Below are 22,378 nucleotides of genomic sequence, written 5' to 3'. Positions count from 1 at the left end.
GCAGCATTTATATTGTTGCTGAGTAATCGATTTGCAACATAATATTGGCCTGCAAAGGCTTTGGATTGTCCTATGGATTCATTGGAAGTTTCCTTGCCATTCTTTTCCCTGTGATTGGCGAGGGAACTTCGTATTACGTGGCTGAGCAGAGACAATGAGCTGGTGTGTACATGGAAATAATCCAGCCCTTTTTATTGCCAAGTTTTTGCGTGTGTTCCTTATTACACACATATAGGTTGTGCTCTGCTGCTCTTGACAAGAGTTGTGTAAATGCTCAGGTTCTTTCCATTCCCAGGCTGGTTTGTGCTTTTTGTCTTGCTAGCTCCGGGTTTATGTGTAGACCTTGAGCATTTGTGCGTAGATATTCGCTGTGAATGTTGTTACCGTAGGCTTCTGGCTCACTGGAGGCTATAATCTTTGTAGATGACATTTTGGTACGGAAATCACCAGTTTTGTGAAAAATAGCCTGTTATTGAGTGTCATGGGTCTGCCGTTGGTTGACGTTCCAGCCTTTTAACCTGACTTGTAGGCTATGATCCTGCACTTGAGATTGCCAGTGTGTATACGCCGATTCAATTTTTTTTACCATCAGCAATGCATTAATGCTGAATCGTCAGAGGTAGAATTCTTTTGTTTCTACCTACACTTCTGAAATATGTTGTTTGGGGGTTGTTGACCGTCCAACACTTTTTCAGTTGGTTTAAGGCAGTTCACCAGAAATAAAGACGTTTTCCAATTACTTTCTATTTTCCATGTGACTGTTTTTCTGATATTGACGAGGAAACTTCGGGCGACTTCGGAAAATTAAGCGCCGCAAGTGCCATCCCGCTGGCTATTTTTTTTATTATAGCCGGCGGGAAGGTAGGGGAAGGCAGTTCGGGGAGATAGATAGTAGTTGTATTGTGTATGGCCATCTTTACTCCTAGTAATCTACACGTTGGCCCAACTAGCAACACGAGTATCAGCGGCTTTCTACAACAAGCACCTCCATGGAAATCGGTAACGTATAAAGAATTGTGCCTACCAAACATTGGCTTTTCAATTACTGTTTGATAACAAGAAGTGCTGAGCCAAGTAACAAATCCTCTGGTTTCCCTTTAGCAGTCGGTGTACTGTCTAGTGCTTGCCCCGTGCCAGTGATGCTTAGGAGTTAAAAGGCCAGAGAAAAAACACAAAACAAATAAAACACAATCAAGTGTGCAACCGGGTATTCAAGTATTCACATTGGTATTCAATCCAGTCTACAGTATTAGAAGAATTATTATTATTATGCCAGTGGAACAGGAGTCTTTACTCATGCAGCCTGGAAATAATTCTGTTATCTCTTGCTCTTTCTCAATATTCTTAAGAAGTAGTTGTGCAAACTTGTTTTTATAACCTTTGCGGCAATACAATTGACTTTCCATGGAATATTTGCTCCCATGGTGTGTAATCCAGTTTGACTGCTCGTGTTGATGTTCTTCTCTAACGTTGATAATGAAGCCTCTGAGTGTTCTGTTCTTTGATCCCACCCATGTGCAGGAGAAACCGTGACCAAACTGGTGCTCCACTACTTCAAGGGACACTGTCAGCAAAAACACTGTGTTTAGAGCAGCACTGGTGTAAGTGATGTGCAGGTCAGGAAAAATATATCCCTAACCCGCAAAACCTTAACCCGCACCTTACCCTAACCTGCAAAATGTTGCTACAGTTGGATCAACACCCAACCCATATTGTCTGTGTCTCAGTCTTTACACTAGTTCTGTGCTCCACAGGTTCCAAGAGTATCTTCAGGAGCAGTGGAGGAGTTTACTTCCCCAGTCTAACCCACACCCAACACTAACTCACAATGGTTGGCCAAATCTCAACCCAAACACAGTCCAACCAGTGATCAACCCGTGGGTCACATCATGTTTCGGTACAACCCACACATCACTAATAGGCGTGCCATCAGACATTGCATAATTACTCGCAGATATTCATTGCAGATATTATCTATAACAGTGGTCATCTATCCACATAGTACCATAGTAAGTTAGGTTAAAAAAAGAAACCCGTCCAAGTTCAACCTTTTAACTCTATTTTAACCTGCCAGTTGATCCAGAGAAAGGCAAAAAACCCCATCTGAACCCTCTCCAATTTGCCTCAGAGGGGGGAAAATTCCTTCCTGACTCCAAAATGGCAATGGGACCAGTCCCTGGATCAACTTGTACTATGAGCTATTTCCCATAACCCTGTATTCCCTCACTTGCTAAACACCATCCAACCCCTTCTTAAAGCTGTCTAATGTATCAGCCTGTACCACTGATTCAGGGAGACAATTCCACATGTTTCCCATTAAATCATTTTATCAAAATAGTCCAGATTTTTCAACAAAATGAAGATGACTGGGTATTGGGGTACTTCAGGCTCTCTATCTCAGCAGGACACCCCCGCTCCAGGTGCAACAAATGATCCAATAGCTCAATGGAACTGAAAGAAACCACGCAATGCAGATTAACTGCTAAGTGGTTTATTTTTCACAACATGTTTCAGGCTGCACGCCCTTTATCAAGATTTTTCTCTGTAATAAAAAAAACAATAGCTTGTACTTGATCCAAACGAATATATTTAATTGATATAATTAATCCTTATTGGAAGCAAAACCAGCCTATTGGGTTTATTTAATGTTTACATGATTTTCTAGTAGATTTAAACGGGTTGTTCACCTTTGAAACTTTTAGTATGATGTAGAGAGTGATATTCTGAGACAATTTGCAATTGGTTTTAATTTTTTATCATTTGTAGTTTTTGAGTTATTTAGCTTTTTATTCAGCAGCTCTCTAATTTGTAATGGCTTTCTAGTAGGGATGCACCGAATCCAGGAATCGGTTTGGGATTTGGCCAGGATTCAGCCTTTTTCAGCAAGATTCGGCCGAATCCTTTTGTCCGGCTGAACCGACTCTTGATTTGCATATGCAAATTAGGGGCAGGGAGGGAAATCACGTGACTTTTTGTTACAAAACAAGGAAGTAAAAAATGTTTTCCCCTTCCCATCCCGAATTTGCATATGCAAATTCAGGTTCGGTATTCCGCCAAATCTTTCACGAAGGATTCTGGGGTTTGGCCGAATTGGTGCATCCCTACTTTCTAGTAGACTTAAGGGGTATATTTATCAAAGAGTGAAGTTAGAGGTCACCACAGTTCTCTAGAGTGAAATTCCGACACTCTCCATTCATTTCTATGGGATTGTTAAAAGAGTATTAATTAATGGGTGAATGTGAAAATTCATCCTTTGATAAATGTACCTTTCAAAATCCCATAGAAATGAATGGAGAGTGGCGTAATTTCACTCTAAAGGACTGTGGTGACCTCTAACTCTTTGATAAATATACCCCAAAGTATGAAGATTCAAATTACGGAAAGATCAGTTATCTGGAAAACCTCAAGTCCCAAACATTCTGGATAACCGTTCCCATACCTGTATAACTGGCTGATTTAAAATATTTTGATGGCTTATTTGAAGTCTTTTTTTAAATAATAAATTTTCTTTTTTTTCCCCCCCCCCTAGGAATATATTTGCTCGGAAAAAGAGTGTTTCGGTAGAAAAAGCAGATGACTTGGGCTGGAATTTGTTTAATAGATTTCCCCAACAAGGAAACCCTAGGACTGTATCAAAGGTTTGTGTTTTGTTTACCTTAATTTGTCTGTTGGACTGGAAAACTTGAACTTCCGCAGCCTGCGGCGGGGCCATTTCTGATGCTTTTGTTCATCTTGCCCTCTAGTTTTTGTTTCCATGGTTACATGACCATTCATTGCACTGAGTATAAGGGTCAGGGCACACAGGCAGATTCGGGGAGATTAGTCGCCCGGCGACAAATCTCCTCTTCTTCCGGGCGACTATTCCCCCCGAACTGCCTCTCTTGCCTTCCCGACGGCTAAAATGAAAATCACCGGCGGGATGGCACTCGGAGCGATTTTGTTTTCCGAAGTTGGCCGAAATTGCCTTACGACGAAACTTCGGGCGACTTTCAAAAACGAATCGCTCTGAGTGCCATCCCGCCGGCAATTTTCATTTTAGCCGTAGGGGAAGCATTTTGGGGAGATTAGTCGCCCCAAAGAAGAGGAGATTTGTCGCCGGGCGACTAATCTCCCCAAATCTGCCTGTGTGCCCTGACCCTTAAGCTGTTCATACATTCATTTGGCCAGATGAAAAAATGAGCAGATCTTCTCTGATTTGACCACAGACATGACCAACCTCCAATGATTGGAGAGTAATGGAGCCAATGGTTGAATAGGAGAGGGCCGCAACAATGTAACCCTCACCTGACTTATTAAACCTGCCCAATCGATAGTTGGATACGTTTTTAGCCAGATATTGATCATTCAGGACCTCCCGATGGCCCCAAACGTGGGCTGATAAGCTGCCAACCTAATTTGAGGGGCTGAGTTGTTTATGGGTTTGACCTACAAAGTAGAACATTTGTCAGCAATCAGATATGACTGCGTAGGCATTCTGACATTTATACGTTTTTATTGCTTCTGTGGATAATTTAGAATAAAGCAAGAGCTAATGCACCCTAGCTGTTGTTTCCATCCCAATCTGAAGCAAAAAAGAAACTGAGTGAACTTTCACTTTAAAGAGCAGATTAATTTGCTTTCTATCGTGTAAATATTTTCTGTAAATGGCTGTTTCATTACCAACCTGGCACAGGCCTCTGTTTTATTGCAGCCGATTGAAGCAATTAAACCGCTCCGTTAGTGTTTTAATGTAAAATGACTATGAAGATTTTCCTTCATCCAGGTCATGGTATATCTAGTATAGGTCAATCTAAACACAACTGGACTTGCTGAGTAATCAATGAAGACGTTTCACTACTCGTCCGAGCAGCTTCTTCACTTCAACTGACTGGTGTGGGAAGTTCTCCGCATATAAACTCTTATACTAATCCAATCACAATGGCACACTGTAATGTAAAAGAAATGTAGACTGGGACTGGTTATACTATTATATTATAGAAAAAGGAAATTACTTTTAAAAATTTGGATAAAATGGAGTTTACGGGAGACATCCTTTCCGTAATTTGGAGCTTTCTGGACAACAATTTTCTGGATAACTGATCCCATACCTGTATATGAAGAAGGGAAGGCTGGTAGTGCTAGAATACCCATTACTCTTCAGATCAGCACCTGCTGCCTCAGGGTAGTTAATAAACATGTTCTTCCTACTAAATAAATATAAGAGACTGCAGAGAACTGTTAGAAGTCAGTATCTCCTGAATTATTTATAGGGAGATGTCCCCTGGGTTCTCTGTGCTCTTGTCATATACTTCATTGTGATTTATGCTTTTAATTGCTATAGAGCTGCATGTTAGTCCTGGAGAAACATTACAACTTACTGCAAGAAAAATAACTCCTTTCCTGGCGAGACCTAAAATACTTGCAAACTGCCTGTAATTCAGTGTGATACCAACCTCTGCTGTAGGCTATTGGATCAGAAGGATGAAGTTCAGCAGTCGTTGCGCTATAACCGCAACACTTACTGACAGTAACTAATTGTTACTTATTTAAAGAAAAAGCTATATTCATGCGCCGCGCAATCTGCCCGCAAGGTGCTTGTTTTTTTTTTTGTTTTATGATTGAAATACAAGATTGGTTTCCTTTGCCACAAATAAGAAAAATTGGTGCATTGGGAAATAAGAAGCATTGTACACGATTCTCATAGAAATGTGCAACTCCTTGAACCTGCGAAGGAGGAAGTTTAAGGGTAAGTCCACACTGGGCGTTTTAGGGAGATTTGGTCGCCTGGCGACTAATTGCCTCGTTTTTGCGGCGACCAATCTCCCCAAATGCCTTCCCTGAATATGCGCGGGCTAAAATGAAAAACCGCCGGCGCTAATCACACGCAGCGGTTCATTTTCCGAAGTTGCACTTCAGGCGACTTCGGAAAACTAATTGCCGTGTGTGATAAGCACCGGCGTTTTTTTCATTTTAGCCCGCGCATATTCAGGGAAGGCGTTTGGGGAGATTGGTCGCCGCAAAAACGAGGCAATTAGTCGCCAGGCGACCAAATCTCCCTAAAACGCCCAGTGTGGCCTGACCCTAAATGTATTTGCTTTTGACATGTTGCAACTTTCCAGTTCTGTGGTTTCTGAATGATTTTATTCAAAGTGAACCTTGAAATACTGGTGTGCCGAGATAAATTGTGATACTGTATTTATATTATAATGAGTCCCAGGCATTATACAGCTAATCCGCTCCTCTGATGAAAGGTTTCTAGTGACTCCATCCAACCCGATTGCATAATCAATTCGACATAACTGCCAATAACCAATCAAATAGCAGTACAAAGGGCTCCAAAGTATATTTGTTACTTTGCTATTATAGTTATGGGACCTGCTCAGGACAAGGATAATGGGTCTTTCTGTAATTCAGCTCTATAGAGCCACACATGTATAGTTATTGCTACTTTTCATTACTCCTCTTTTTATTCAGGCCTCTCCTATTCATATTCCAGTCTCTTATTCAAATCAATACATGTTGCTAGAGTCATTTGGACCTTAGCAACCAGATTGCTGACATTGCAAACTGGAGAGCTGCTGAATAATAAGCTCAAAATCTACAAATAATAAAAAAATGAAAACGAATTGCAAGTTGTCTCAGAATATCACTCTCTATGTTAACGCAAGGGTGAACAACCCCTTTAAGTCTAGTAGAAAATCATGTAAATAAACCCAATAGGCTGGTTCTGCTTCCAATAAGGATTAATTATATCTTAGTTTGGATCAAGTACAAGCTACTGTTTTATTATTACAGACAAAAAGGAAATCATTTTAAAAAATTTGGATTAGGGCTCTTACACACAGGCGTTTTTTGCTCGGCCCCCCGGGTTTCGCTTTCTTCTGTTCAGCTGCAGGGAAGCGCAGGAGTAAACATACTCCATTATTGTCAAGGGGGCTGTACTCGCACAGACGCATGTATGCACCTAACGCAGGTGAAATGTAACATGCTGCATCCCACCTGCGTTCACCGCTTAAATGCGTTTGTGTACAGCCCCCTTGACAATAATTTAGTGCGCAGCAAAAAACGCCCATGTATAAGAGCTTGGGTTGCCACTTGGCCGGTATTTTACCGGCCTGGCCAGTAAAAATGATGGTTGATCCCAATGTTATTAATAGGGAAAAAAGATAAATATATATGAAGGCCGGTATTTTTTTCCAGAAAACATGGCAAACCTAATAAGAGCCCTTATTTGGATTAAATGGAGTCTATGGGTGACTGCCTTTCTGTAATTTGGAACTTTTTAGATAGCAGGTTTCTACCTAACAGATCCCATACCTGCATTGCAGAGAAAAAGGAAATTATTTAAAAAAAAAATGTAATTATTTGATTAAAACGGAGTCAATGGGAGATGACCTTTCTATAATTAGGAGCTTTCTGGATAACGTGTTATTGGATAATCTCCTATACTTGTACTTTATAAACCTCCCATCTGGCCCCTCCTAAGGGGCTCCAAATGGTTCACTTGGGGAACTCATCCTTTGCCCCAGTTAAGATGATATTAAATGTCTATATAAATGATTCCCTTTCCATGATTTGCTCTTGCCTGGAAACCCAATCAAAGTTTAGTTTGGGTGAGATTTGGAGTGAACACTTATCTGCTGCCCTTTATATCCTTGGATATGTGTCCTTGGTATGTTTTTGTACATATGTAACACTGGATGCTGCACCTCGAATGTGGACATGAACCAAAAGCTGGAAATGCCTGATCCTTCTCCATCAGTCTACAGGCAGCTCATCACCCCCTTTATTTATTTATTTATTTATGTATTTATTTTTGCAGTTACCTGTGTACCATAAAAAATGGAATGTGCATAAATCTGTTTTATTACTAGTCACTCCGCTCCTAAAACTACGGGATCTATTACCCCTACACATATACATATGACTAAAAATGCCAAAACACAGACAGTAACGCGCTCTCTCTCTCTCTCTCTCTCTCTTCTCTCTTCTCTCTTCTCTCTTCTCTCTTCTCTCTTCTCTCTTCTCTCTTCTCTCTTCTCTCTTCTCTCTTCTCTCTTCTCTCTTCTCTCTTCTCTCTTCTCTCTTCTCTCTCTTCTCTCTTCTCTCTTCTCTCTCTCCCCTCCCTCTCTCTCTCTCCCTCTCTCTCCCTCTCTCTCTCTCCCTCTCTCTCCCTCTCTCTCTCTCTCGTCTTCTATGTAATTGCACCCTTGTAAGGATTATATTTCTCAATGACCTGCTTTGTGCCTGATTAAATTCTCATTTACTCCTTATTAAGCTCACAGGAGGGAGGAGAGGGCTCTACATGTTTTGCTGTCTGTTCTGTATTCTGGGAATAACTCCCAGCGCTCTGGTGCTCACTTTGTTTAATTTCATGTGTCTTGTATTGAATTGTGCTTCATTACTAGTATTGGTGTGGGATCCATTATCCAGAAAGCTCTGAATTATGGGAATGCCTATAGGCTCCATCTTATTCAAATAATTCACATTTTTTTAAAAATGATTTCCCTTTTCTCTGTAATAACAAAACAGTGCTTTGTACTTGATCCCAACGAAGATATAATTAATCCTTACTGAAGGGAAACCAATCCTATTGGGTTTATTTAATGCTTAAATTATTTTTTAGTAGACTTAATAAGATCGAAATTACGGAAAGATCCATTATCCGTAAAACCCCAGGTCCAGGGCATCCTAAATAACAGGGATCGGCAGAATATTGGTCTGATAAGTAGTCTGTGGTCTGTTAGTGGATAACACCCACTGATTATAACCTGGACCACCTGAACCATATGTTTTTGTGCCAGTGATATTGGGACAGTGTTTGGCCAGTGATGCATCATCATAGTCTGATTATTGGTAAATCAATTTTGAGCACAGAAAATTGCCACTTGGCTGATTGTGTTGGTTCCATGATCCAGGAATAAGGAAGAACCTAGAGGGTGACCACAATTAAAGGTAGAACTTAAGTCTAACTAAAGAAGTAGGTAGAAATGTTGTACATTATGTTTTGGGCTTCTGTATCAGCCCAAGGCAACCACAGCCCTTTAGCAGTAAAGATCTGTGTCTCCAAATATGCCCCAGTAGCTCCCCATCTTCTTTTCTGCTGATTAACTGCACATGCTCTGTGCTGCTGTCACTTACTGAGCTTAGGGGCCCACTGACAATATACAGTACACATAGAATAGAAATGTCACAATATAAGGCTGATTAGTAATTAATACAGATAATTACTACATGGCAGCACAAAAACCAGTGCAATTAGCATCAGAATTTAATAACCAGCCCTGTAGCATCAGCTTATATTACAGGGGAAGCTCATTTTCTGCTGGATAATTAGTGACGAGCCCTAAGCTTAGCTTCTCAACAGCTGCTCAGAGCCCACTGAGCATGTGAGTGTCACAGACACTTTCCAAGATGGTGACCCCCTGTGACAAGTTTGAAGTCCTGGATCATTGCTGCTATTGACAAGCTGAAACTTTAGGCTGGTGCAATAAACTCAGTATATAAAATATGGCATTTTTAGCCAAATTAATTTTTAGGGTTTAGTTCTCCTTTAAAGGGGTTGGTCACCTTCCAGCACTTTTTTTCAGTTCAGTTGGTTTCAGATAGTTCACCAGAAATAGACTTTTTCCAATTACTTTCTATTTGTGACTGATTCTATTTTGTTTCATTTTTCAGCTTCTAAAGCAGCTCTGGGAGGGGGGTCACCGACTCTTTAATGGCTCTTGATACATTTAGTTGATACATTTCTTATCTCTGTCCCCCCAGCTCCTCCCCCCAGTTCACAATAAGGTTACCCCAAAACATATTTGCAGCCTGGGATTATTGTGTGTTTAGATGTGATATACAATAGAGAATAGTCACAGGAGCCTGGACTTGAAATGACTCCCGGCGATTGAATAATTCATTGCTAAGGCAACATCAGCAGAAATAACAGGTTCGTTCATACGCTCTTATCCAAAAATAGATCCGTTTAATAGTTCTTCCATTTAATAGTTCTTTGCATGTTGCAGATGTGGCTATTAGAGGAGGGTAGGCTGGCTTGAATGGCAAGATAATCCGGCCATTTTTGTACAGGGAATAAATTAAAGCTTTGCATTCAGTTCTCTGTGTTGGGGTACAATGTTCCTGCTTGAGCTCCTTAAAGGGCATGTAAAGTCTAAAATAGAATAAGGCTAGAAATGCTGTATTTTGTATACTAAATATAAACATGAACTTACTGCACCACAAGCCTAATCAAACAAATAATTTATGCTTTCAAAGTTGGCTACAGGGGGTCACCATCTTGTAACTTTGTTAAACATCTTTGCAAGACTAAGACTGTGCACATGCTCAGTGTGGTCTGGGCTGCTTAGGGATCGGCATAAACAAAGCTGCTTGAGTTCTGCATGGCTGGGAAGTAAGGCGGGGGCTCCCCCTGCTGTTCATAAGTATGATTGTTTCCCAGCTCAGCAGTTAGGGACCATCTGACAATTCCTATCCACAGCAGTAAATGAAGGGAGAACTTCACTGCATACAGTCAGGTTTCTTATAAAAACAGTACACATTTTTTAATTTAACTCTGTTTGTCAGTGCACCTGGTTTTTATACAACTAAAACTTGACTTCAAGCCTGGAATTCAAAAATAAACACCTGCTTTGAGGCAACAGGGAGCAACATCCAAGGGGTTGGGGAGCAACATGTTTCTCCTCAGCCACTTGTTGGGGATCACTGCTTTAAAGGAGAAACCAACCCTTGCTACTAAAATCCCCTACACTACATTGACCCTGCTCCTCCCATCCTAGGTGGTACCTTTGCTAAATGCCCCTAACTCTTTACTTACCCCGCGCTGCAGTTTCTGTCCAGTGGAGTTCACGGCAGCCATCTTCAGCCGCTTCGATAATCTTTGAGTCTTATTTCAGTGCTTCGGCAATTTCGGTGACTTTCGGCGCATGCGCAATGTAGTTAAAAAAAGCCCTTGCCCCCAATTTGCTCAGTACTTACTTTTTTTTTCTTCAGGTTTCTGTCCATCACGCGTGTTACTCCACCCTTTTGCATCACAGTGCGTGACTCCACCCTCTTTTATGTCACGGACCACCCCTTTTTGTTCCTGCCCCCCCTCCGGCCGGTAAAATTGTTTAGAAAAGTTGTCAACCCTAGGTCTATGTAGGGTAGGGGATTTTAGTAGCAAGGGTTTACTTCTTTAAGATTTGCTTATGACTTCTGGAGAGCCAAAACCAAAAGCTGGTTATTATTTAGGTGGATATGTTAGGGTTGCCACCTTTTCTGTTTGGGGAAAAGGGCAGGGGGTGGGCAGATGTCAAGGGACGGGCCAGTAATTGGGGAGGGGTGGGCCAGTGATGTTGGGGGCGGGGCTGATGACATCAATGGAGGGGGGCCTATGATGTCAGGGGTGGGACTGATGATTTGGAGATCAGCAATTATGATCACTATGTCATTAACTTCAATGTCCTGTCCATTTCTTAATTTGGAAATCCAGGCAGGCGCTTTTTACCCTGATTGCCCTTCCAAAAACTGGGCTGTCTGCATGAAATCATTGCAGTGTTCCTAGTGATTCCTAGTAAGGTTGGGCCCTATTCTTTATATAGATGAATTAACACGTGAGGGCACAGAGGAACAGGGAGGTGACATCCATACACTCACATGGCACTTAGTTATATGTGACGTGTAGCGTCCGGGGAAAAAAAACAACCCATGGGCCCCAGCTGGGCCAGACCCCGTCTTCCGATTCTACCTGTGCATGCGCGCTGAGCTGCGACATTTGCTAGTGTCCCTGTTCGTGCATGCGAGTTGAACGGGGGTTGGAGTTTGGCCCTGGACAGCAGTCTCGATGGGCCCCGGGCCCCCCAGTCGGACCCTGTACATGTGACTCACATTGTGTGGAATTCATGGGCATTTCCAGCAGAGAATAATAAGCAGCTGCTCCTATCTCCAGATCTTTCCACAATACTTGGCCTGGAGTTTTCCGGATAAGGGGTCGGCTAGAATTGCTTATCTGGCTTACATAATGTGAAGTACAAAGGTCTGTCGTATTAAAGGGGAAGTGGCCTTGCTGCATTGTAGACCCTTGGAAATTGTTTTTATTTCTTCTTCTTGGCTCTTTATATAAAGCCATTTGGACTTTAGGTTTAATTTTCAATCAAATTGCTTTGTTAGCGCCTCCCTGGTGTTAAATAGTTGAACCAGATGGGAATTCTTGGAAAAAGGGATGTCGGCAACATCATATTGGTTAAAGTCAGAGCTTAACGCAAATAGTTGATTTTGACAGCTGCTGGGTTCAACAGCTGCTGCAGCATGGGGAGCCCATTGAATTGTGCTGATCAGTATATTTCAGGAATATATTAGTTATGTCTTTGAAATGACTTTTATTAAACTCACTGCAGTTGTAGTGACATGTAAAGAAACAGAGGCGTCTACACTCCGACACCTCCAGTCACTAAGTGGCACATTGATATTGTAAAATGTACATATATTTAATAAATGTGCTGACAAATATTTTCACAGAATTAGTACCGATAAGTGACTTTTCCCATAACTCCCAACTGTCTTGTTTTTTGCTGGACAGTCCCAATTTTGACAGCTCAGCCTGCAGTCCCGGATTGTTACTGAAATGTCCCGACTTTCTCTTTGATCTCCTGCACTGAACAGCCAGAAAAAGATACAAAGTTTCTAAAACTTAATTGGCTTCTGGCAGGGAGCCCAGAATATGTGGCAGGTGCATTTAGATACCTTTGTAACAATTTAAGATAAGCAACTATTTGTAACTATTTAAAGGAAAACTAAGCCCTATAAATGTGGTTTTTGGGTTACTTAAAATTTTATTCAGCAGCTCTCTAGTTTGCAGTTGCAGCCACCTGGTTGCTAAGGTCTAAATTACCCTAGCAACCATACATTGATTTGACTCGGAGGCCGGTATATGAATGGAATGGACTGAATAGAAAGATAAGTAGTAAAACGTAGCAATTACAATACATTTGTAGCCTTACAGAGCATTTGTTTTTTTTAGATGGGGTCAGTGACCTCCCATTTGAAAGCTGGAAAGAGTCAGAAGAAGAAGGCAAATAATTAAAAAATTATACAAAAAAAAGAAAAAAGAAAAAATTAAGACCAATTGAAAAGTTGCTTAAAATTAGCCATTCTATAACATAATACAAGTTAACTTAAAGGTGAAGCATCCCTTTAAGCCCTATCCCCCAGAGGGTTTCATTAGCCTTTGTGGTCCACAGAAGCGGAAGCTATTAATGTCCCTGGTACCCTGCATCTGTATCAAGGCATGAGCAGCGGAGGCCGGAGTGAGTTGATTGGATGCATTCCATCTGCAGCTGATTGAAATGGCTGCCGCAGCCTGGATCTCTGCTCCGCAGCTTTGGGAGCAGCAGGGAAAGAGGAGAGGAGTCATGCATGTGACGGGTGATCCTGTATCTTCAGACATGTCCTGCTAGAAGCCTGGACTCCCCCTCCGCCTGTAGGTGCCTGGGGTGTTGCTACATTGTCACCCATTCAGGATGGGGCAACGGCTTAATTGTCTCTGAGGAATTGCAGCTTTCATGGTGAGTCAACCCAGCAGGGACCGTCAGCATCAGGACTAATTGTGCAGCAGCAGCAGCACCGGGAGCAGCTTCTGCTTCTGTTTGTTATGAGCGGAACAGACACAGAATGGCCGGGGGAGCGGCGAGTTGTTTCTTACCTGCTAATAACCAGGAGCTGACTCTCTCTCCTGTGACCTTGTTCTACTGCGCCCAAGGAAACCCACCAGCACAAGGCAATGTGCGTTCCCCATCGTTACTTGCACCCAAACCCTGCTGAATCCTTTCACTTTTCTGTGTTCTATCACAGAACGTCTTCCAGCTGCTTTTGCACTACGTCTCCCAGCAGCCTCATTCATCAAGGGCATTGGAGAGCGGCATTTGTATTTGTAGTTTGGATTCACTTTACGGGTTTATCGTTTAGAACCCAAATCCTGTTTTGGTTCTTGTACAAGGTGGTTGTGGTGAATAACAACTGGTTTCATTCTTTCTTACATAGCAGCTGTATAATTCTATTGTATGATAACATTGATTTATGTTGTGGAGCTAACGGGCGAGGCATAGCTGCTGCCTAATAATCACTTTGTAGTGACTCTGTTTTATCTATCTATCTATCTATCTATCTATCTAGATATATATAGATATATCTATAGATAGATATATATATATAGATAGATATATATATATAGATATATATATAGATAGATAGATAGATAGATATATATCTATATCTATATATCTCCTAAACAGCAAGCTACTGGGTTTTTATTATATATAACCTGGGCTAGATGCGTTGTTGCTTGTTATATACACAGGGCTGTACATTTATTTCCTGCCCCAGTCTGTATGTGGTGCCGTAGATTATTTCTAGACTCACATTAACACGTGCAATTCATCAGCACCCATTGCCAAACTGTGTTAAATGACTTGGGCGTCTCTGTGTTTGGCCACACATGCAGCCATTTACTATTTTAAACGTTTGTATTTACCCATCTTCCCTCGGCGGTGAATCAGTAAGGATAAATGAAAACGTGTAACCATGGTCTGTTGAATCAAGGAGTGGGTTTCACGTGAGATTGAATGTTATAGAGTGTTCACACAGAGAGGTGGCAAATATATAGTGAATAAAGTACCCCCTCTTGTAAACTATAAGGATATTATAAGTCACCGAGGAGTTCCATGACCATATAAAAACACAAGACCGAGTGTTTTTATACAGGTCATGGAACTCCGAGGTGACTAATAATATTCTCTTATTTTGCAAGAGGGGGTACTTTATTTATTATAATACACAAGTTTCAGTGAGTCATGTGACAGAAATGACATCAGAACTCCCCATTTATAAGGATATAATTTACAGGATATTCATGGCTCTTGTGTATTATATACAAAACATGTTCCTGGGCTTCCTTGTGAATTCACAGAATTTGGATTTTTAAAGATTCATACTGGTTGGAGAATGGAATAGAAACGGCTACAGGACGGAACTTTTGGAATCCTTAAACTTTTCTCTTTTCAGTGACATGCAGCCTTTAAACAAGCAGATCGGATGCAATGTGGTTGTCTATCTGCCCACACACACCAGCAGATGCAGCCATTAGCCAACCAATGCTGTTTATTGGGGGGGGTAACTACTTCTTTACAGACTGATATGGTCTTTGACTGATTAGGGGTTTTGCCTCGCTAGATCAAAATCCATTAATCACAATCGCTGTCAGTATAGCTTTATAATGCACAAGAGCCATGAATATCTTGTAAATGATATCCTTATAAACAGTGAGTAGTGATGTCATCAGTTATAAATGGTGAGTAGTGATGTCACTTTGGTGACATGACTCACTAAAACGTGTGTATTATAATAAATAAAGTACCCCTTGTTGGAAAATATGAGGATATTAGAAGTAAACTAGGAGTTCCATGACTTTGCCTTCTGCCTCGTGCTTTTATATGGTCATGAAACTCCTCAGTAACTTATATCCTTATATTTTACAATAGGGGGTACTTTATTCAGTATATATATTAAAATTACTCCTGCACTTTTGGATATACGGAGGGAGATAGTCGGGGTCAGAATGCTCTATCAGAGAGCTGTGAGCTCCAGCCTGGGACAGTTGCCATAAGCTTATCATTATTTTCACTGTGGTTCTACATTAAAACCTACATTAAAACCTGGGGTCAGGTTCTCTGGTGGGTCCTACACAACCCAGTCCAACACTGGAGATAGTGATGCCCTTGGAGTAACACAAAGATCATGTGAAACCATAGAATTGAGACTGGAAGTATAATCGTTCTTGAACAACTCTATGGCTCATGTTGTATAATATCTGCAGTGTCCAGAGGATGTCTCAATTCATTATTTGTTCTCTCATTGCTCATAGGAATATGAGGAAAGAATTGGACGAGCTTCAAAGTCTCTCTCTCCGAAGCAGAATGTGAGGAAAAGCCTCAACTTTGAGCCTCTCTCCACCACCGCGCTCATTCTGGAAGACAGACCAGCGTGAGTAGAGCCATGATCTTTAAATTCCCAAGACATCCATTGCCCGTGACTTTTCCTTTCCAGCAGCACAACTTTCTTGCTTTATGTAGAATTTAAAATATACACATCTCCCTGGGCCCTACGCGTTTTGTGCCCTATTGACACTTAGTCATGGGCTAATGGCACATGATAAATAGGGGTAATTATATGATGACTGAATCCTTTAGATGTGTATTGAGCTGTGTTCCCTTGTGGCAGCCTACAGGGTTAAATGAGATTACTCAGAGGAATTCCTTCTCACTCTGTAGTAGAGACTAGGTCACAGTTTCCTATTCATGTGGCTTTCAGTGCAGCCAGACCAGTACAACAGGTTTATCCATCGACTGGAGGTTCAATTACAATTTTACACAATCTGCTTCCCAATAATAATTGTGACCCGCTTACCTCCAGCACAGAGAGGTATGGCCTCCATGCCCCAGTCTCTAGCAGCCCAGTGTATCTTGGGCTTCTCTTTAGTACAGTACATGTAATTAGATAGTATTTAAGCTCCACACAGTGTTATTTTTATTCCTGTGGTGGAGGCCATGGACTCACTGCCATTCTGCATAGGACAGGAGCAGCCAACACTGACACTGCTTAGATTTTTAATTCCTTACAATATCAGTATTAAAGCTGGCTGGTAGTTGTGGGATAGCAGGTATAGTAGGGAGAGATGGTGTCTATAGTAACAGTGGGATAATAGTCTCTGGGAAGGGAGTGTGACTGTGGGATAGCAGGTATAGTAGGGAGAGATGGTGTCTATAGTAACAGTGGGATAATAGTCTCTGGGAAGGGAGTGTGACTGTGGGATAGCAGGTATAGTAGGGAGAGATGGTGCCTATAGTAACGGTGGATAATAGTCTCTGGGAAGGGAGTGTGACTGTGGGATAGCAGGTATAGTAGGGAGAGATGGTGCCTATAGTAACGGTGGATAATAGTCTCTGGGAAGGGAGTGTGACTGTGGGATAGCAGGTATAGTAGGGAGAGATGGTGCCTATAGTAACAGTGGGATAATAGTCTCTGGGAAAGGAGTGTGACTGTGGGATAGCAGGTATAGTAGGGAGAGATGGTGCCTCTAGTAACAGTGGGATAATAGTCTCTGGGAAGGGAGTGTGACTGTGGGATAGCAGGTATAGTAGGAGAGATGGTGCCTATAGTAACAGTGGATAATAGTCTCTGGGAAGGGAGTGTGACTGTGGGATAGCAGGTATAGTAGGGAGAGATGGTGCCTATAGTAACAGTGGGATAATAGTCTCTGGGAAGGGAGTGTGACTGTGGGATAGCAGGTATAGTAGGAGAGATGGTGTCTATAGTAACAGTGGATAATAGTCTCTGGGAAGGGAGTGTGACTGTGGGATAGCAGGTATAGTAGGGAGAGATGGTGCCAATAGTAACAGTGGATAATAGTCTCTGGGAAGGGAGTGTGACTGTGGGATAGCAGGTATAGTAGGGAGAGATGGTGCCTATAGTAACAGTGGATAATAGTCTCTGGGAAGGGAGTGTGACTGTGGGATAGCAGGTATAGTAGGGAGAGATGGTGCCTATAGTAACAGTGGATAATAGTCTCTGGGAAGGGAGTGTGACTGTGGGATAGCAGGTATAGTAGGGAGAGATGGTGCCTATAGTAACAGTGGGATAATAGTCTCTGGGAAGGGAGTGTGACTGTGGGATAGCAGGTATAGTAGGGAGAGATGGTGCCTATAGTAACAGTAGGATAATAGTCTCTGTGAAGGGAGTGTGACTGTGGGATAGCAGGTATAGTAGGGAGAGATGGTGCCTATGCAGTAACTTGCTACAATACTCAAAAAAAACAAAAACTTTTTTCATGAATATCAAAATCTGTGTCCTTTTTCTTTAACTAGAAATTGAAAATAATCTTACATGAATGAAATATTTTTCTATGAAATCCCCCAGCTCAGTGTAATGGGCTGCTCAGCCTGTGTCCTATTTTATTCCATTTAACCCAAACTGTCTGCGCTTACTGTTTCCACCAGGCAGATAAAGGCAAATTAATTGTGTCCCAGACACCCAGTGATGTATAGAATACAAATGATTATGTGAGTGGAGAAGGGAATAGAGAGTGACAGAGACTCCATCTTGTTTTATGTATCTAGGAACCTTCCAGCCAAACCAGCCGAGGAAGCCCAGAAACACCGGCTGGAATATGAAGAAATGGTGGCCCAAGCCAAACGGAGAGGTAAGTGGCCTGGTAATGAAAAGTGGGTGCTGCACCCCCAGACTAACGTACACATGGAGTAATAAGACTAGGCTGATTCTTACATTGCTTTTATGTACAGTATGGACAGGAGGGACTCTTAGCAACCATCTTATTTTGTTTAAAGGGAACTAAAGCCTCCAATCCTAAATTCACAGATGTATGAAAAGCACTGCAGCTTTGTTGTACAGGTATTGGATATGTTATCTGGAAACCCGTTATCCAGAAAGCTCCGAATTACGGAAAGGATGTCTTCCATAGACTCCATTTTATCTAAATTAGTCACTTTTTTAAAAATGATTTTCTTTTTCTGTGTAATAATAAAACAGTAGCTTGTACTTGATCCCAACTAAGATATAATTAATCCTTATTGGAGGCAAAACCAGCCTATTGGGTTTATTTAATGTTTACACCATCTTCTAGTAGATTACAGGTATGAGGGTCCAAATTATGGAAAGATCTGTTATCTGGAAAACTCCAGGTCCCCAGCATTCTGGAAGGATAACAGGTCCCACACCTGTAGCTACCTTTTTCGCTGCTCGGGTCTTCTGTCTAATATGTCTGTGTCTATTGGTGGCACTGTTGTTTGGCAGCCCTATGGCGACAAGGGGTACTACCACTAGTAGATTACACTTTAAAGGAGTGCTTTACCTTGTAAGTAGGGCTAATGAGGATATCCAGTGATTTGGAGAACCCAAGAGGCTATTTTAATCGGCTATGTTCACCTTCCAAACACTTCTTCAGTTCAGTTGTTTTCAAATTGTTCCCCAGAAATAAATACTTTTTTTCAATTACTTTCATACCTTTTTTCCAAAATCTAAGTTTAATGGGGGTCACTGACCCCATCTAATAAACAAATACTCTGTATAGCTACAATTGTTTTGTTATTGCTACTTTTTATTACTCATCTTTTTTATGCAGGCCTCTCCTATTCATATTCCAGTCTCTTATTCAAATCAATGCATGGTTACTAGGGTAATTTGGACCCTAGCAACCAGATGGCTGAAATTGCAAACTGGAGAGCTGCTGAATAAAAAGCTAAATAACTCAAAAACCACAAATAATAAAAAATTAAATCCAATTGCAAATTGTCTCAGAATATCACTCTCTACATCATACTAATAGTTAATTTAAAGTGAACAACCCCTTTATAATTCAGTGGCACTTCCAGTATACAGATTAGTGGCAGGTAGGTGTGTAAATTGCACATGGGGGGGGAGGTAATATTAGTCGGAGGTTTCAGTGTCAGTAACAGTGTGACATGGAATACAGAATAGAATGGCGCTGACTGACAGGATGGAGAGGTAGAAGAATAATTAGGCTCAGCAGTCGACTCATTGAAGGCAATTGCTGTTCCAGATAATGTGCAAACCCTGCTGATAAATAACTCATTCTATTTACTGACATTCAGCCGGAGAGACGCAGCGATGAGTAACCCCCCCCCCCACGACTCCCGGCTCCTCTGGAATTGCAAATCTTTCCAGCCGGCTGCATAGAAATCGCTTTCCAATGACATTACCCCAGTGGGGAAAGGAGCGCACTGAATGGGATGTATTGAGTCTTGGCACAGAGCTTCATGGGGCTTTATATTGAAATATTGGACTTAAAGGAACAGTTCAGTGTGAAAATAAAAACTGGGTAAATAAATAGGGTGTGCAAAATAAAAATGTTTCTAATGTAGTTAGTTAGGCAAAAATGTAATGTATAAAGACTGGAGTGACTGGATGTGTAACATAATAGCCAGAATACTACTTCCTGCTTTTCAGCTCTATAAAGATGGCTATAGACGCAAAGATCTCATCGTACGAATCGAGGATTCATACGATTTTCAAACCGTGTGTGGAGAGTCCTGACATTTTTCATCCGGCAGAGATCGGTCGTTGGTCGATCGGACAGGTTTCATTTTGTCCCGGAGCCCGTTGCGCTTTCTTTGTAATCTGATCGTTCGGCCATAGGGCCGAACGTTCAGATTACCCCCCAATATAGCCATGCCCGTTAGTGACATATCGGGGAAAGATTGGCTTGTTTGGCCATGTTGCCAAACGAGTGGATCTTTTCACCTATGGCCACCTTAACTCTGAGTTAGTCAGTGACTTGATGCTTTGCAGCTCTCTTGGTTTACACTGACTGGTTACCCTGGTTACCAGGCAGTAACCAATCAGAGACTTGAGGGGAGGCACATGGGTCATATCTGTTGCTTTTGAATCTGAGCTGAATGCTGAGGATCAATTACAAACTCACTGAACAGAAATGTACCATGTGGCCCCCCTTCAAGTCACTGACTAACTCAGAGTTAGAGAGCTGAAAAGCAGGAAGTAGTGTTCTGGCTATTATGTTACACATCCACTCACTCCAGCCTTTATATATTACATTTTTGGATAAATAACTGTATTAGGAACATTTTTTAGTTTGCACAGTCTTGATTATTTAAACAGTTTTTATTTTTATACTGAACTGTTCCTTTAATAATAATGTCTGCTTTATTAAACGGTGGCTTATCTTTCAGTGAACATTTAGTATATTATAGCACGGATCATTCTAAACGACTTTTCAATTAGTCTTCATTTTTTCTTTTCTATAGGTTTTGAATTATTTGCCTTCTTCTTCGGACTCTTTTCAGCTTTTCAAATGGGGGTCACTGACCACATCTAGAAAACAAATGCTCTGTGAGGCTACAAATGTATTGTTATTGCTATTTTTTATTACTCCTCTTTTGATACAGACCCTCTTCTATTCAAATCAATGCATGGTTGTTAGGGTAATTTGGACCCTAGCAACCAGTTTGAAATTCCAAACTACAGAGGTGCTGAATAAAAAGCTAAATAACTCAAAAACCACAAATAATAATAAAATAGTTGCTAATTGTCTCAGAATCTCACTTTCTACATCATTCTAAAAGTTAATTTAAAGGTTGGTTTTCATGACTTTTTTTTTTTTTAATAGTTTTTGAATGATTTGCCTTCTTCTTCTGACTCTTCCCAGCTTGGAACTGGGGGGGCACTGACCCCATCTAAAACAAATGCTACAAATGTATTGTTATTGCTACTTTTTATAACTAATCTTTCAATTCAGACCTCTCCTATTCATATTCCAGTCTCTTATTCAAATCAATGCATGGTTGCTATGGTAATTTGGACCCTAGCAACCAGATTGCTGAAATTACAAACTGAAGAGCTACTGAATAAAAAGCTAAATAACCCAAAAACCACATAATAAAAAGTGAAAACCTGGGGTTTTCCAGATAACTGGTCTTTCCATAATTTAGATCTTCATACTTTGTCTACTAGAAAATCATATAAACATTAAATAAAGCCAATAGGCTGGTTTTGCTTCCAATAAGGATTAATTATATTTTAGTTGGGAACAAGTACAAGCTACTGTTTTATTATTACACAGAAAAAGGAAATCATTTTTTTTAAATTTGGATTATTTAGATAAAATAGGAGAAGGACTTTCCATAATTTGGAGCTTTCTGGATAATGGGTTTCTGGGATAATAGGTCCCATACCTGTACTATATAAAATATAGTATTTCTAGCCACATTCCTTTTTTTTCTAGGCTTAAGTTCTCCTTTAAGACCTTTGTCTGCCTTGTTTATTGTGTGACCGTGTGAATAATTAATTTATAATATTTAATTCCCCTTCCTCATAGAATTCAAAGACGCCCAAAGGAGAAAAAAGCAACTGGAGGAAAGGTGCAAAGTGGAAGAAAGTATCGGCAATGCTGCTTTAACCTGGAACACTGAGATCCTGCCCAACTGGGAATCCATGTAAGCGCCACTCGCTATTTGTAGCAGCCAATCAGCCGCCTGCGTAAAGGGACCCTGATGTTGCTCCTTCTCATTTCTGCTCCTACTCGCTGTTGTACATTGTGCTCAGCAGCTCTACAGCTTTTCTACTAATGATTGTGCGGCTGCTGATGGGAGGAGATGGCTTTATGTATCGATGTATAGTTGTGCAATTAACAAAATGGCGGAATCGTCAAACGCGACTGTTTCCTCTAAATAAGTCATGACATCATCTCCCCCAGCCGTCGGTGTAGAACACATATTGATTTATATTGGGATTTGAAGTCAGTAAAGCAGCCGTTGCTCTTTGTTCTGATTGGACATTAACTTACTGATCATTTATTAAAGGGCAAGTA

General features: G+C 41.1%; 1 protein-coding gene across 7 annotated transcripts in view; it reads left to right on the top strand.

Annotated features, from left to right (window-relative positions):
• tbc1d14.L (TBC1 domain family member 14 L homeolog) overlaps window positions 1–22,378 on the top strand; it is a 73,996-nt gene that overhangs the window by 38,601 nt on the left and 13,017 nt on the right. For 5 of the 7 annotated variants that reach the window (XM_018228500.2, XM_018228511.2, XM_018228503.2 and 2 more), the window contains 4 exons: window positions 3,530–3,638; window positions 15,884–16,002; window positions 18,135–18,217; window positions 21,887–22,004. In XM_018228500.2, the coding sequence (XP_018083989.1) occupies window positions 3,530–3,638; window positions 15,884–16,002; window positions 18,135–18,217; window positions 21,887–22,004 (429 nt within the window). Of the gene's footprint in view, window positions 1–3,529; window positions 3,639–13,229; window positions 13,530–13,586; window positions 13,747–15,883; window positions 16,003–18,134; window positions 18,218–21,886; window positions 22,005–22,378 lie in introns of those variants that run through there. The other 2 variants (XM_041587796.1, XM_041587791.1) reach the window with 2 other exon arrangements.

The sequence above is a fragment of the Xenopus laevis genome, chromosome 1L (assembly GCF_017654675.1).
Source record: "Xenopus laevis strain J_2021 chromosome 1L, Xenopus_laevis_v10.1, whole genome shotgun sequence".
Taxonomy (NCBI): domain Eukaryota; kingdom Metazoa; phylum Chordata; class Amphibia; order Anura; family Pipidae; genus Xenopus; species Xenopus laevis.
Note: the sequence above shows the minus strand (reverse complement) of the source record. Positions and strands in the feature narration are given on the sequence as shown.